The 17,449-nt window shown below is 43.2% G+C and overlaps 1 protein-coding gene and 1 long non-coding RNA gene across 16 annotated transcripts in view; one reads left to right on the forward strand and one right to left on the reverse strand.

Annotated features, from left to right (window-relative positions):
• LOC128071612 (uncharacterized) overlaps positions 1-17,449 on the forward strand; it is a 679,004-nt gene that overhangs the window by 598,219 nt on the left and 63,336 nt on the right. The window lies entirely within an intron of this gene.
• The window catches only part of MBNL2 (muscleblind like splicing regulator 2), a 105,355-nt gene continuing 100,294 nt past the window's right edge, over positions 12,389-17,449 (reverse strand). For 12 of the 15 annotated variants that reach the window (XM_052664409.1, XM_052664406.1, XM_052664410.1 and 9 more), the window contains one exon: positions 15,281-15,402. In XM_052664409.1, the coding sequence (XP_052520369.1) occupies positions 15,388-15,402 (15 nt within the window). In that variant the 3' untranslated portion in view covers positions 15,281-15,387. Of the gene's footprint in view, positions 15,403-17,449 lie in introns of all 15 variants that reach the window. The other 3 variants (XM_052664411.1, XM_052664408.1, XM_052664414.1) reach the window with 2 other exon arrangements.

A 17,449-nucleotide genomic window follows, 5' to 3' on the forward strand; every position in this document is an offset into this window, starting at 1 on the left:
AGTTAAGTTAAATAGCTGTCATCCATATGTAGGTTCAAAACAGGGGAATCGGCTTCAGGATACAAAAAACCTCCAGTGAAATAAATAAAGAAGAACTAATTTATTATTCCATTTGACTCTCTCCTTATGATGTTTGAAAAATAATTCAATCACAAGATTTAAGAGAAAGTGGAAGTAATGATGATCTGTTTTTGTTAAGGTACAAAACTCTTGGAGTGTCTACGGCAAACAGAGTAGACATTGCTGTCTGAGTCAGACGTGAAAGGAAATGTTTAATCCCCCATTTTAATAACCAGAATATAAGCATCACAGCCTTATGTTTCACAAGCATTAGATTTTTGTATGTGTCAATAAAGAAATCAGTATTACAGCTACAGTTGTATTTTCTTTTTATATGGTTATTTTGAGCAAAACATTCAGAACTCAATTAATCTTTAAGATGCCTTAATTGCTGTGAGTTATGCTGTAAATTAAAGTAAGCTTTCCAATCCACTTTTCTTGTATTTATTTCTCAACTGCGCATTTTCTTAAATGGGGCAGTGTTTAATCACCACGGATGTGATCAAATCATAGCTGAGATAATTCTGTACATGTGCTGAAACTGATTTAGTACTTGTGGAGCATGTCAGAGTAGAGGTGTTTGTTCTGGATGTTTGGATCTGGGTTGCCTGTTGTAGGCACGGAAGAGCAAATGGCATGGGACCTCTGCCCCAGGTCCCTGGACAGGGGCAGACCAAGGTGGGTGCTGGCTTTTGGCCATGGAGAAATGAGATTGGGTCTTTCCAAAGAAAACTCAGCAGCCACTGTGTCTGCAGTTGCTGACTTCCTCTTTGCACGCAAATAGATGGACACGTGTGCCCAGACCATGCATCACCCACCCTCCCTCATATCATACTTACGTTCCCAAGCATGAGTTGGAAGGGACCCGTGAGGATCTTGAAGGCCAACTCCCAGCTCCACCCAGGACCACCCAAATTCCAAACTCTATGTCTCAGAGTGGTGTCCAGATGCTCCATGAACGCTGGCACTTGGGGCCATGCACACAGCCCTGTGCAGCCCGTTCCATGCCCACCACCCTGTGGTGCAGCCCCTGTCCCTTAACCCCCATCTGCCCCTCCCCTGACAGCTCCATGCCATTCCCTCGGGCCCTGTTGCTGTCACACAAAGCAGAGCTCAGTCTCTTAGATCTTACTCTTGTAGATCAAGTAGCTTGGGATGTGATATGAGGAGGTAGTTGTCACTGTAAAGCAACTTGTCTCTTTCTAGCTGGAGGTCTTCTTCAGGAGCTCCTGCCTTGGGAGTCTGTTGAGCCAATTGTCTGGTTGGTGAAGTAGGAAGTTCTAATTTAATGCTTTGAAATCAGGAATTGCTTCAAAGCTAAGCATTAAAAGCCTGAAAATCATTAGGATTTGGATTTTTTTTAATACTAAATGTCGGATTTGCCTTTTAATTCTCTATTCTCTAGATACCATTGCTTCATTACTTCGTCATGTAGTGGGGAGTGGACTCTTCTCGCGGGTAACTACTGATAGGACCTGAGGTAACTGCCTCAAGTTGCTCCAGGAGAGATTTTGTTTGTGGATGTTAGGGGAAATTTCTTCTCTGAAAGAGCAGCAAAGCATCGGAACAGGAAGTGTTTGAGTCACCATCTCTGAAGGTGTTCAAGAAGTGTGTAGATGTGGCACGAGGGGCATAGGGTGTGGTGGTGATGGGTTGCTGGTTGGACTTGATGATCTTTGAGGTCTTCTCCAACCTTAACGATTCGATGATTCTCGTGTGATTTTTTAAAATAGGAGCCAGAAGTCTCATGCTCTTGATTGAATCACTGTTTATTTAAGAGGACTCCGTATCGTAAGTATAGAATCAGAAGCTGTGGCAAGGGGGACTGTGAACGGGGTAAAAATAGCTCAGTAACCATTCTGAGTGTGGTGATGAGTTTCTTGCAGAGGAAAACCAAAAAGGAAGTGGCTTTGTGAGGTGTACAAAGTCCACATCCTCTTCTGTAAGTCTTCAATGCTGTACAAGAATGCAACCCTTTGACAACTGCTTTCTAGCAAATTTTCAGAGCTGTGGTATACTGGGAGGCCCATCCTACGAGTGGGAGATATACATGTGTTACTTTAACAAAGAATCATTGTTAGTTTCCTTGAGGAAAGTAGCATTAAGAATTTACTTCAGCCTCTTTTTGCATTTCCTCTTGGGACTTTTTTGTGGTCTGGTATATTTGCAGTTCAATTGTTGCATAATAATGGAGGAACAACGTACAAAACAAACAAAAAAATAATCCCCAAATTAGAGTTTTTAATAACATTTGGGACTTTTCATACAGATCTAGTGTCTGAACAGAGCTGAATGTTATCTGGCTTTGCTGGACATATCTTTTCCTAGTGGGTTTGGGATGCTTGTAGTGATCAATGCACATAAATGTTGAATCTGCTGGAAATGCCCCTTAACAGCCTTCTCAAGGCAGTCAGTGTCTGCTAGTTTTTCCTTTTCTCTGGTTCTCCTGTCATCTTCCAAGTCAACATTTTTCTCACACTCCTATGTCTTGTCCAGTTTCTCAGCAATGGTAGAGAAATGTGTAAGCCTTTGTACTTAAGTAAAGAGATTGATGCAACAGTTCAACAAGAGGGTTCTTCCTCAGTTGCTTTTGTCGTGGTGCCATACTTTTTGGTATTAAGGTTTGGTTCAACCTTCTTTTCCTCATCAGGCTTCATCTTGTCTTCCTTCTCTTTTTAATGTAGTATCTTTACAACTGATCTTCCCTTGAGCTGTATTTTTGTATTTAGCTCTGACAGAGAAACCAAGTTACAGAATTCCTACTCTTCCTCCTTGCTTCTCACCATATTCACTTCTAGTGCTTTCTCATCCAGTCAGCACAGAGCCTTTGGGTTCCAGCATAGCACTGCTTCTCCTCTACAGTCACAGCCTATAGGGTTATTGATATAGCTTGAGGAGAAAAAATATATAATTCTGTTTTTCTGTTGTGATCGCATTTACCTAAAAAGCATCCAAAAAACCCAACTGCTTTGATTGGAAGTTCAGTGTTTGCAAATTTTTTTTTTGCTTTATCAAATTGTGATGTGTCAGCTGTGTAAACTTCATTGCTTGGCATAGCTGCTGGTTTTCAGAAACACCTATGAAGGGTGTTGCCTCGACTTCTACAGAGCGACAGCACTGTAGGTCTTGCTTAGAAATGTCATGGTTGCTACCATGAAGACCTGCAACTAAAACTTGCTGGAATTTCCTTACAACTATTGAGAAGGCTGAAGAGTAGATTTTAAGAGCTGGTAAGGTTCCTGCTCTGCGATGAGGCAGTTTGAGTACATCAGGGTCAGTCCTGATGGACATCTGCATAACTGGTTCTGAAAGACCTCAAGTAGTCCCATGGAAGCCTAAAGTGTGTTGTTGCCTTCACTGTTAGTTTAAGTTTCAACTTGAATCTCATTTTGTGTATTTTAAACCTGTTACACCTCATCCAATACATTCAGCAGACTTTCATGCACTGTAACACAACCTCATTTTCCCCTTGGTGTTCTCCAGAATCTCTGATCAAATTCCATCTTCCCTGGAATTTTTCTTACTAAAACACCTCTGAAGTACAGGATCCAAAACCAGACTTGCTAAGTGATCCGAGGCAGAGCTGGGCAGGAAGAACTCGCCTCCCAGGGAGGGTGGGAGGTTTATACCTACCAGTGTAACCTGAAGCTTTTCTTCACAGCAAAACTGTGGCCGAGTTGATTGGTGCTAAGCTTGTGATCTGTAATTAGCCTCTCCCACTCACCTCTTCCATGAAAAAGTTTTGCTCAGCTAATGATACCTCACCCCAATTTTGAGAAACTGATTGTTCCTGTCTAAGGGCAGTACCTTGCACTTGTCTTCACTGAATTGCATCGTGGATCTCGTGCTATTTTTTCCTACTCTTGTCAGGTTCTAATTTTGTCTTCCAACATACTTTCAGGCCCTTCTCGGCTTTGTAGCATTCTCAAATCTAATAAGCATCGTCTTTTCCATGTAATACACCAATAAATGGGTAGTTGCTGGACAGTGCCCCAATAAAATAAGTATGCATTATGTTTACTCTTATTACATAAGAAACTGCATTTATTTTATTGAGTCCAGTGCATGTTGGATGCAGCTCTATGACCACAGAAATTACGCCAGAGCAGAGAACTGAATTAGCTAGCATAGATGGCACACAAATATCCTCTTAACTTGAAACTGTAATTGGGACTGCCTCATCTGATTCTTTAGGTAGCATTTTCTTTTTTTCCCTGAGAAGTTCCTGTCTGCAAACACACAGTGCCGTTAGATATGGCTGCACCATTGATCATTCCTCCACTGAAAATATTACAGGTCAGGTAAAACTTGTGATGGCTCAACTCTTTTGTGGGCTGAGACACAACTCACCTCAATGGCCATATCTCATGCCAGGCAGCTGTTAGCAAAATCTGATTGTTTAATCAAAACACCTAATGAATAATACGCGTTGCCATATAATTTTACTGTGCTTACTCTTCCTAAAATGTGCATTGCTGTGATATCAAATGTGCTCCTTCATCAGAGCTACCAAATGCTTAAAAATCAAACACCGGCTTTCCTGTAAGATAAAAAAAAGTTTTAATTGGCTATTCTCACCCAGTTTCATCGGGGAAAGCATGGGGTAAATAACTTCAGAGACAACTGAAAGATCCAGCGAGGAATTGCACAAAGTCGTGGTCCAGAAAGATGTTGTCATGCCTGTAGCATGCACCAGAAGGTAGCTATGGAGTAAATCAGTACCAGATTAAACTGGGAAATCACTCTGAGCATGGGCTAAGAGCCATTTTTTTCCGTGCAACCTTGATGGGCATCCACTGAAACACCATCTCAGTGGCTTGTGGCCTTCAGTGCTTAAGCCAGCTGTGAAGGTGGCTGGTGACCCCCCAACTTATCCATGTGTTTGAAAGGTGCAATCCATTATCTTTTCAGCTATGGTCTCATGTAGCATGGAAATTGTTTCCCTGAAGTAATTTAAAAGTCACTGGGAACAAAACCCAGGAAACAACTGTTTAGGTCTCCACGACCCAGAAGAACAACTAGCTGCAGTTTAACGTGGGAGGAGGAGGAGCCAACGGTAGCTCCAAATCAACCATGAGCAAATGACCTCTCTGTCAGAGTGTGACAGATCCAAAACAGGGCTACTCATACACATCTCCACTGTGCTGAGGTATGGCTGCAGCTCATGCAGGGCTGCTTGCTGGTTTGGGGTCTGTAGGGATGTATGTTGTGAGGGGACATGGGTGCAACTCATTGCTCTGGGGTAATTTAACAAGGAGGGGTGTATGCACATATGCTAGCTGTGGTTATGTGTCTCACTGCTGTGCCTGCTTTAGAAAGAACGCACTCCTCACCTTACCACAGTTTTCTTTACACAGAGGGAGATGGGAGCAGGAAGTTGCTGGTCACTGCAGCCCTAAACATTTCTCTTAATGGTACAGATCAACCACCATGATTTGAGAGAGCAGCCTGTTTGTGCCTGTTTGAGCAGGAAATATTATGTCTCACCTTCTAAATCAGCCTCTGTGCAGATGGCAGTGATGATAGTCAACACCTCCCCCCATCTATTTAGAAAGACAAGACAAAGCAGCACGTTTTGGTTAAATCAGGCTATTTACAAATCTCTTTGCACTTTCTTTTATTTCCGTATTTCAGGTAGTGCTGGGGGAATGGACTGTCTCTGAGCCTGATATATAGTTATACAGTACCATTGGATTAGAAGATGAAACATCTATTTAAAAACACATAAAGGAAATTAAAGAGCAGGAGCAATGTGAGCTGCAGTATATTCCATGGCCTTGAAAACCTTCAGCTGGAGTCTCAGCCGCTATAAATTGGCGTGAACTCCAGTATCTTAAAGCTGCATTGTGTGACCCGAGGAGGTTGTGACCTGTGAGACTACTGTATAAATATCAGAGCTTTCAACCTGCCAAGGTCAAAATAAATAATATTTTTGGTCCAGTCCTGGCTACATGCATCTGCGTCGCTCCTTGATTTAAGCAGCGCTTTACGAAGCAGCTGAGGTGAGGGCACAGCCTACATGTCTCCTTCTCTGAGAAGACTAAAGGTGCTGCACAAACCATTTTGAGCCATTTTCTTGTATCAGTTTTATGGTGCATTGACTCAAGTGTGCAGGCTCCTGGAGCGTGAAGCCACATCCAGCTGTGCCTTAGAATTAGGCTAAAATACAAAAGAGGGACAGCTGTTTCTCTCTGCAAGTATTTGTAAAGTAATACGTAGGTTGCTCTGAAAGTGATGCCTCCTATTTCTTTCCATTGAAACTACAGCAGATACACAATAACACTCTGATAGAGCAGTTTTTCAGCTATGAAACACTCTTCTTTGACACAGTCAGCACCGTTATCTAAGCACGCCACGCTTGTAAAAAATCTGCACCGGTGGAGGTTACCCACTGTTGCTGTCTGCACTGCTGAAATGCACCAGCCACTGCCTCACTGTGCTCGCATCCATTGGTTGGGCTCTGGAAACATTCAGCAAGTGTCAATGAATGTCAGTGGGTGCTCTTTTTTCTGCATGGGGGAATTCAGTGAGACTCCTTTGCTTCATACACTCTTCCGTGTCAGATGCCGTTCTGTCAGACTGCCCCTCTGCTGCCATCTGTCACGCAGCAACAACATGGAATGGGATACTGGCCGGAAGTCACATGGCATCCTCTACTGCCATACCACCACCATCCACCTCTGATGTTGTGGGCCAACATCATAAAAAAGGAGGCACTACTTTTGGAGCAGCTCTTGTAGTAGTAACAGTAAAGGAAAGTAAAACAGACTGCTTTGTTTGTGCTATTTATAAAAGTAATGATTCAATTGACTATGAAATGATGGTTGATTTTGGGCACTTTGAGTGACTAATGTTTGATTCTGACCGAGTCGTTTTCTGAGAGAAGAAGAAAGCAAGCTGTGCTCGGAAGAAAGAGCTCTGGATTTATATAGAGAGGTGCTGCTGAGTAGCACTGCCGGCATCCTTTATTTAAGCAGGAATAATTGTATTGCACAGGAAACTTGGATTTGAAAGCAATTCCTGTGATAATTACTCCTACAGCGGAATTCACCAAAACTTGAAGGCTGGTCTCATGTCACAGAAGATCATCTCCATTTGGGCTAAAATTACAGCAAAGGGAGAGGAAACAGCCAAATAAGAAAGAACGTAGGCTCCAAAAAGACAGGCCCTTTCAAGAAAATGGTTCGTTTCAGCAACAAGGGGCAAAGTGTCTCTTGGAGTGATCATCTGATGCAGACGGATGTGAGAGGCAAGTAAGAGAATAACGGTGCTGTGCTTGGATTTCTGTTCAAGTGTCCCCTGCTGGGTTCTTGTTGTACAATGCCCCCTCACTGTGCTACCACTTCGCTTTCCATTGGGTTTCCACAATACCTGATAGCTGTCATCAAAACCTGCCCCATGGGGTGCATTCACTGTGAAATACCAGCAAATTTATCTCACCCAGTAGTTGGAACACTTCTCAAAATGGGCTTATTTACAGCGAGCCTGGAAGGAAGCCTTCGCCATCTTCTCCTTGGTCTCAAAACATTGCATGGAGCGGGCTGGACACTGTCTGCAAAAAGTCCTCTCCAGGAATGTCCTGGCCACTCTACCATCAACACAAAGTGAATCCCTAATTAAGCAGTGCTTTAAATACTCAGACCCTTGTGGCTTCCTGCTTTAGTTACGAGAATGAAGACTGTCTGGTCAGTCTAACTGGAAATAACTCCCACACAGCCTTTTTTTCACAGCAAGGGGGTTGGAACCAGATGATCTTTAAGTTCCCTTCCAATCCAGGCTATATTGTGATTCTTACGATTCATAAGCTTGCAGGAAATGTTTCTGTGTGGCATAAGATGGTTTAAGAACCCCACAACCTCAGACAGAAGTGAAGGAGCAGAAGTTGGCAGGCAGCACGGGGTTCCTGTGGTGCACATATGCTCAGAAGAGAAGCTGAGGTGAAAGTCAGAACAAGGAGGATTTGGCTGCAGGGGGTGCGTGGGGAGATGCACAGCACCATGAGCCCCAGAACTGCCTGGCAGGGGTCACCCAGGCATCTCTGCTGGCTCCAGCCTCCCCTTCTCACTCCATTTACTCACGCAGAAAGTCTGGGGCTGAATGCAAAAGGCCTAACTTTTGTGCAGTAAAAATATGCTTTTGTTATTACTCTAATTCATCTTCCACCTGACATTAGTGGGCCAGTACAGAGAAAAAGATGGCTAGAAGAAAACTATTGCCACTGTTTAGGCAGTCCATAAAAATACTGTACTACATCTGGAAAATAGAGCGGTTGAAATGAGAAAGTGCAGAGTTAGCTGACAATTTGATGTAACTAATTCAGTTGCATTTGCTTTATTGGCTCTCCGTATGTTGCAAATTATTTTTGGATTGTACTTCATACAGAGGAATATTTGAATTACCTTGCTGCAGAGGCCGTTCTGTGAGGGATAAGAGGAATTGATCTAGAAGACAAATGAGTGCATCTGAGATGCGCATTTAAAGAGGACTGAAGCAAACTGGAAATTAAGTAGCCTGACCTTTGAAAGCTGCAAAAGATGTGCAAGCCATCTAACCGCCAAGTAGACTGGGGAGAAAAACTCCAAACAGAAGTTCCCATACATAGAACTAGATCAGACAGAGTAAAGTGGGTCCACCCAAACAATTTACAATAAAACAATGTATTTGCATACGAGAATGGTCCTTTGTAATGGTTTTAAACTAAGACAGGGGAGTTTAGGTTAGATATTAGGAGGAAGTTCTTCACTCAGAGGGTGGTGACGCAGTGGAACAGGTTGCCCAAGGAGTCTGTGGATGCCCCATCCCTGGACGCATTAAGGGCCAGGCTGGATGTGGCCCTGGGCAGCCTGGTCTGGTGGTTGGTGACCCTGCACATAGCAGGGAGTTGAAACTGGATGATCATTGTAGTCCTTTTCAACCCAGGCCATTCTATGATTCTATGATTACAATTGCATTCGCATTAAGTTACAAGGATAAAATCATACTTGCATTGATACAATCACAATGATGGAATAAAACCCATATGAAGATTATGCCTGATGCTATATGTCACAGGGGTATGGTAATTCTAAATTCCTCCCTATAGCCTAGTGAGGGATACCAACATCTCAAAGTCACCAAATGTGAAATCTGTGTTGGCGATTTATATGACTTTCTCAAAAATGCAGCTATGAGCTGCTCTTCAGCCTTACCTCCATGAGCGTGTGGGCATTTGGGTGACATGAGAAGCATTTCTAGGCACTGCTGTAGGTGAATACAGGCTTACATATGCAAAAATACTTGGTGATGCTGAGTACCTAAGGCCTCCACAAGCGCTTTCAGACTTGAGATATCCATCCAGCTCTGTGTTCCTTCAGAACAGCAGCTCCAGGCCAAGTGTCTGAGATGATAGAACAGCTACAGTTAAAAAGCGGAATCCTTCCTAGCAGCTTCCCAAGTGTGGGAAGCTTGCTGGCTCACAGTAGCGCTGTCAGTCACCAACTTCAGCATCTCTGAATGCGCTCCACTGGCATTCAGCATGGTGGCCTTAGGCTGAAAACAGGGAACTAAATGCATCTCCTCTGTCTAACACCCTGTGAAATGAGAGGCCCTTGCAGCAAGCCTCACTGCCACCAGCGGCACCTCCACCCTGAGCACAGCCGCGACACCAACAACGCGGCCAAGGAGGATGATCACCAAAACTTGTTTTCCTTCGGAGCAGTATCCAAATGCAGCTCTTTGAAGATGAGAGGAGCAGGGTGTCTTTCCTGCAATGATTTTCCCACATCATAAAGCCACGTGCATTTTCCTCACTGGGAAAGAAACTTTTGATGGAAATGATGCGACTGCAGCACCGCACTGCTCGTATGAGCAGTTCGCACCATTATCCTACTTGTAGGGATTTTTCCCCTCTTGTAGCAGAAGGTATTTTCATAAAACAACGTGTAATTTATTTCCCGTAGGTTCTGAGGGTTCTCTAACCACTGAACTGGTCGAATAAGAACTTAGCACATTTGTATAATTTATTAATTCACAGACGATCTAACTATATAATCTATACCTATCACAATTTGCTCAAATACATTACATACCAGGAACAGTGAACTGCTTTGATGCAGCAGCTGGGATGGTATTTCCCCCACCACCTCCCACAAAAGCAACAGAATCACTGTGGTCCCTCTGAAAAGCCTTCTGAACTGTCAATTATATGACATTAAAAAGGGAGGTTACTTGAAAAGTAGGGCTTGGCAAGGGCTTGGCTAGAGAAATGATTGCAGGCATAGGGAACATGGTATGCATGTGATCAGATGCCAAGGAAGGCTTTTTAGCAGCTCCAGTCAAGGTGTATTTTTGGGTCCCATCAACTCACACAGTGAATGCCTCTGGCAGAAGGTCCAGTATGGAGACCACACTGACTGCCATGCTCACGAGTCCCCTCTCCTTCATCAGCCACAATTCAGAAGGTCTGGGTTGTTGCTAGACTTTCTGCTGGAGAGAAACAGCTCTTTTTGAAACCAACCCCAGCTGCTGTTTTGGTAACTTGCTCAGCAGACACTCCCAGAGCACAGCACACAGACGGCTGAACCAGTTTTGGCTTCCTCCACTGTGTACAAACATGCAGAGCTATCCCAGCAGGTACTGACCTCTCAGATGTCACATATACATTTGTTTCACGTTATTAATTTCAGTGGGCCTGCAAAAAAAGCAGCCCTCAGATTGCTTCAGACCTCTGAACTGCAGAACAGAGCCACGCCGGAAGCATGAATCATGCCTTACGGCCATGGATGTGCCGCGTGAGGCCTGAGGACATGGAGCTGGCCAGGCTGATGTGAAGCAATGTGATGTCCCGAGGGCAAGGGACTGTCCCCTGGGGGGACATAGCATTTGGCACTGAAGTGGTGACACCAGACTGTGTGTGAGGGCACACGTGGCTGCTGAGCCCGCGGCCAGCTGCCCTGTGGAGAGCACCAAAGGTTTCCAAAATCTCCTCTCTGGAAATACCTTCTTCTGGAAACCCTGAAATTATCTTTGCACTCGGAGATGTACAAAGATAACTGGCTTGGTGGGCTCCCAAAAGCTCTCGTCTCCCAGAAGAGCTTCTCCATTGCTATGCAGGAAACAAAGACATTTTTAGATGAGAAAATGAATACATCCTGACCCTGACAACTCACCTGAAAGTCACTGCAGGCTGAGGTTTAACTCAAAAGGGCGTAAACAGAGTAAGTTTCACCTCCTCAATCTTTAGGTGCATTTGAATAGTTTGCTGCTCCTGCTTCAGAATGCCTTTGTAGCCCTCTAATTCTCCAGCCCTCTCTCTGCAAGGAAGCCCTGTGTCTCTCCTCCAACCCACATGCTTGTTCTCAGCAGGCTTCTGGCTCCATTCGCTTGTGATGCATCCAAACTGACTGGTTGACCTGGTGGTTTTCCACATCACTTGTGACCTTGGACTCCTTTCAAACCAGTCCCATGCTGATGCAATGTGTACAACCTTATGACACAAATTCTTGATTCTGCATGTTCCTAAGGGAGCAGAAATTGTTACTTCCTTTAACCGTTTAAACAGTGGATCAGAGGAGATGGCGTGAGGAAACCGTGAAGCTGCAAACCACTGTTTTTAATCCCTCCTCTGCCACTGCGCTTGCTGTGTGATCTCTGTGCGCTTGGGCAACGCTGTTCTCCCAGAGGAACTATGAGATGATGAGGATGAGTTGATGGCATAAAGCTCTGTGAGATATGGGCAAGGCAAGAGGATGGAGCGTGACAAACCCTGCAGTGCTTACCCATCTGTGAGCTACTAATGAGCACCTGCAGGTGGGAGGGGCACAAAATGGCTTTCGGGGAGCTAAATCCATGTGGTCCAGTGTCACAGAATCATAGAAGGGCCTGGGTTGAAAAGGACCACAGTGATCATCCAGTTTCAACCCCCCTGCTGTGTGCAGGGTCACCAACCAGCAGACCAGGCTGCCCAGAGCCACATCCAGCCTGGCCTTGAATGCCTCCAGGGATGGGGCATCCACAGCCTCCTTGGGCAGCCTGTTCCAGTGTGTCACCACCCTCTGAGTGAAGAACATCCTCGTTGGCACAGGAACATCACACTACTGCCCAAAGCACTGCTCTGTGCAGGATGCAGGCAGGAGGCAGGGATGGTCCTGTGGCAGGCAGCAGGCGTGTGCTGTTCAGCAAGGCAAAAACCACGTGTGTTCAGGACACGTAACAATTTGTTCCTTGAATATGCAATCAAGAAAAATGGTAAGCTTTTAAAAGACAACCTGTGCTTCCTTTGGTCCATGTTTGCTGTCCCTGCCCCGTCTTCTCAGTCACCTCTCGACAAAAGAAGGGTCCGACTCGGCTGTCACTTTAAAATGCTTCTTTTTATTTCAGTGGTTGTACATTGGGTGAATGAATTGAACGTCACAACAGAAATAGAATGGCTATTTAACAGACCACTAGTAGTTATATGCTGGAATCGAGCGAATGGAGGGGCTTCTCAAACCGTTACCAAGGTGTTGGTGTGAGCGCTGTCAGTTATACTGGATGAGAGAGGCAAACAAAAAGGTATTTTGGTGAGGAGCTGCATCGCTCGAAGGAAATTACGCTGAGACATCTCAAGTAGCTTGAAACTACGCCTCAGCCGCAGTATTCACTGCCTCTGTGTTGGCCCATCTCATGGTTCCTTTGGGGGGTTTTATTTGTGTGTTTTTTGTTGGTTTTTTTTTTTTTTTTTTTAATTAAACAAAGCATTTAAAATTTAATCATCTTCGTTAGACTTTTTTTTTTTTTTTTTAAATATAAACAAAGTTTTGGCAAATAATATTTATACAGAAAAATAGTTTTAGATCTTCCCAAATTTTGAAATAGTCTATAAAATTACTTTATAAATAAATAAAATGCAGAATCTGTTGTACACGTATTTGCACATCTCTGTAATTGCCTCCTTACCGTTAGCATAGGTTTGTACTCTTACAGTTTTTAGGAATATTACAAAGTCGTCAAGTCGGAAAGTGGATCTCTTATTAAAAATACATTTTCTCTTTTTGTCTGTCAGTTTATCTGGATGAAAGACCTGATGTATCTGAAGCTTCGTCATCCATGGGCAAAAAATAGTCGTATTGGATTACTTGTAGAAAACATAGAATAACAGTTATTTCGAAACATAAAAAGTTCACACAAAACGATGTCTTGAAGAGTTATCTACATAAAATATTTAAACAACATGGATAATTTACCATTTAGTATTATACAATAAGCTACCCAAATGCCTAAATTAACTATTATAAAAAAATAAAAACAACTTTGACAGATATAGGCAAGTTGCAGTGTCAACTACCTAGTTATAATGACTGAGAAAGTCTACAAATATTAGTGTTTTAATAGTATATAATGGTGATACCTTAACTGCTAAAGTAACAAGTTAAGATACGTTATTTTCCCACAAATTAAAACTAACGCAACGTTACAAGCACTATGTTAATTTTACAGTCGAATTGTGATCCTTGGTGGTTTTTTTTTTTGCTTTTTTTTTCGTTTTTTTTTTCTGTCAGATGATCAAATCTCCAGCTTTATATATAAATAGATAGCAATTAGACATTGGACGAACAAGATTTAGCCCGGAAATCGTTTCCTAGACAAACAGTTCCACTCTTAGTGCCTTCAGTCGTTCCCAACGGGCAGTGCTGCCAAAGTTTAAAATAGTTTACAATCAATCTGAAGAGGTTAAGTTAAAATACTGCAATCACTAATAATGTCCACATAGAAAACTTATGCTGCAAACAATTATACATAATATCCACTTATAACAGCTGTCTTGTTTTTCAAACAATAATTTAAAAACTATGTCATTTCTGTGATACATGTGCAACATATAAAATGTGAAAATATGAAATATTTGGTACAATAGTGCTTGAAACAAATCTCAAATCAAACAAATGAAATTTTAATTATACATATATAATTACCTTGTAAATCAACAAAGTATTTAAAAAAGTAAACAACATTAAAATCTGCTTCATCCATATATATGTATGTATGTATATATAATATGTATATAATTGTATTAAAGATATCTTCATACTTTCGTGACATAAAATATGTTTTTAAAGAAAAACAATTAAAAGAACTATTTTTTCTCCATTCTAATCTGGTTACAATCGCATAACCCAATTAAAAAAAACGCAAATACAGTAATGATTTATTAAACTGAATCTCGTTCTACATTCTTAGTGTTCAGTTAATAACCTAGATTAAAGTCACTTACGAAGTCTCAGTGACTAAACTGAATTTTAATTAAATTATTGTACACTTCTCTTCATCTACAGCTTTCTTTCTCTACTTTCCTTTTGTCAGTTTGGTCTTTTCGTTTGATTTTACGTCGGCCGAGGTTACGCTTAGTCCCTAAGGGCTCGGATCTTTTGGGTAACCCGACCACGAGTCTGAGAGATATTTGCTTCTGCTAGGATTGACTGTTGGCATCAGGCTCACTTTCACCAAGTCTGATGTGACAAAATTTAGGCACTTCTGCAAAGTCTCTTTTAAAAACATTATAAATATACTCGTAAAATAATATTTTCAAGACTTTGTTCTTTTGGGGACTGAAAGGGGTATGAAGCTCATACTGTGCAAAATTTCTCACTTCTTTTTTTTTCTTTTTTTTTTTTTTTTCTCCTATTCTGCTATGACTCAAATGCAACTTCTCCATACAAGTCAAACACCAACTATGTGCATCTAAAGAATTTGTGCTTTACTTTGGGTTTCTGGCTAAAAATTTCAGACTGGCAGGGTGACGTGCAGGACGCCGGGCTCTGTTGCACTTCCTCCCTCTCGGAGTCAAATTGCTCGGGGAGCAAAACCAGGAGTTTTTTTAACCAAGAAGAAAACCCCCAATTATAGTTGGGGCTCAAACTAACCGTGCAACCGGGATATGTTTTTAGCCAATACAAATTAATTATTGCTGAGCTTGAAAGATTCATGAACTGCGAATCTCCCAAGGCTAACTCAATTGGACCATTTCCATTAGGTATAGTTATGGAGAAAAGACAACGTTTGCAAGAATTAAACTATGCTTAGAAAATCTTCAAAACTAAATGTTACCCTTTATGTCTTGAAACATCACAGCTGGTATCAGGTAGTTAACTATTTTAGGTCGGAGTATAGTAAGCATACCATATTTAATATTCATATATGACATAGCAGCACTAGCTTTTTAGAGTTTGTGATTTGTCCGTAAGAACAAATTCTTTACTTAGCATGCAGTTTGTGGCAATTCTAGAGAGGAGGAGACAGGATAGTATGTACAGTAGCCGTGCTTGGCCATCCGCAGGGAGGCTTCGTGGCACTCCGTCCCGTTCCTGCTGATTACTTCAGGATTATCTGTGGAGAGAAAGGAAAGCGTGATCACGCCGCTGGGTGAAGCCGCCGAGTCCCCATAATGGGCAGCACTGCTCTGACTGCAGCCGGCCTCTACAGGACAGCCTCCCATGCTCTGAATGCTGGGTGGAAGCCCGTGAGTCTCACAGGCCTGCTCAGCGCATCCTCCGCTGAGCGAGGACACGTGGAGGGGGTGGTTTAGGTAACAAAATGCGAGAGGGAATCGGGGAACCACGCTTGCCCGACAAGATGCCCCAACTCTGGACCTTGCTAGGGGGCTGGAGAAGCCCCCGGTGCCCACCTCCTTGTGACAGCCAAATGGGGAACAGCATGGAGCAGAGGCAGAGCCGCTCACCACTACCAAGCCAAAAAAAAAAAAGGCGTACCGGGCTGGATGTTTGTGACAAGCTAAAGTGTTGGTTTTTTTTTTGATGCATTTCCAGCAACTGCTAATTTCTAACACATTATCTGCAGGTCAGTGAGTTGAGAGCTCATTCACGCTTCCTCACACCAGCAGGTCCAGGGGGATGGTCCTAAAGGCACCCCTGTGCACCCAGCCAGTCGCTAACCTGCCGGCTCGTCTCCAATGGCCTCAGCCTAAGAGTGAAGCAACCATTCTGCAGATGCAAGCTCTTGTGCCTCCAATACTGTGATGGTTTTGGGCAGGATGTGCCCATTGAGCTTCCAAAATATGAAGGCAATCGACTCAACCAGCATGCAGTACTGGGAGATGATCTGCATTTCCATCCTCTTCCACATAAAAGGCCGTCAGTGAATGGGATATCAAAAGCACGGGATCTGATGTTCTACCATGCTGTTGCTAATCTGTACTCCAGACCAAAGCACAAGTCAAGGAACTAGAGTGCATTGCTTGCTCTTCCTGTTTGATTTGGCACTCTGTGTATTTTAAGCCGCGTTTGTAAGTAGTCTGCAAGACAGGCATGACAGCACTTTGACCTACTTGTGTAGTACGCAGACAGACCGCTGCTTAATGCAATATTTATTTTAAAAGGGAAAGAAAAAAGGTGTTTTGAAAATGACTTCAGTAACATACTACCTCTGACATACAGAAAAGAAACACGCTCAGCACTGTGTGGAAAGCACTTGCCTTAGGCACCCCGAGACTACGCAGAACATGCCTCGCAACCCCGCACTGTTCCCAGTGCACCAAGGAGGGCTTTAGGAACAGCATGCCACAAAGACTGCCAATGAGTACAGACCCTGTCTAACTTGCTGGCATGGCTGAAAGTAATCTCTTATCATCACTGATAACTTGGTGACTCCCACTCTAAAGGGCTGGACGTCTAAATACATCATAGTTACAACAAGGACATATATTTGTAAAGACTTCCACTCATTGTGAGTTTGTGGGCTTATCGTCTGTCTGCTGTTCCCTATTGAAATAACAGAGAAATACCTTTGCTGAAATAATAAAGCCTTGCCTGTGATAAGCCTGGTTCATCTACAGCACTGTGACTTGGCAGTTAGTACAAAGAACGAAGCCGTGCTGAAAATAAGAAGTGGCCCAGATTATCAGCACTGGTATTTTTAGCGCGTTACGACCCAACATGTCAATGTAATTAATAAAGCAGCTTTAGCTATACTGGGTTAGCCATAGTCACGCAAATGTATTTAAGGGATCCTAAAGTCTAGTTTAATGGAATGTAACCTGAAATCTACACAGTTTAAAAGTTAGGATTTCAGATACTGCAGCTGCCTATCTTCCCTGGTAACTTTTGAGGTGACAGAACTTGCATTTTGCTCTCACTTTTTTTCTCCCTGCACCACTGTTACAGAAACACACGGAGAAAAGACAGAGGGATCACTGCCACTTCTAGATGTCCCGAGAGGCCAAACTGCACCAATGCTCCCAGCTCCTCCAAAGCACAGGACAGCTGCGGGCAACGTGAAAGAGCCCGGTCCTCCTCCCTTCACCATTCAGGTGAGCAGCAGGGTCCAGGTGAGGACCTCCGCCATCCCTTCCCATCCTGCCATCTGTCCCCCACTCTCAGCACTCAGGAAGCAGCAAAGACAATGTGGACGCTTCCCT

Source organism: Tympanuchus pallidicinctus, unplaced genomic scaffold (assembly GCF_026119805.1).
Source record: "Tympanuchus pallidicinctus isolate F22 unplaced genomic scaffold, pur_lepc_1.0 scaffold6, whole genome shotgun sequence".
In the NCBI taxonomy this organism is placed as follows: Eukaryota; Metazoa; Chordata; class Aves; order Galliformes; family Phasianidae; genus Tympanuchus; species Tympanuchus pallidicinctus.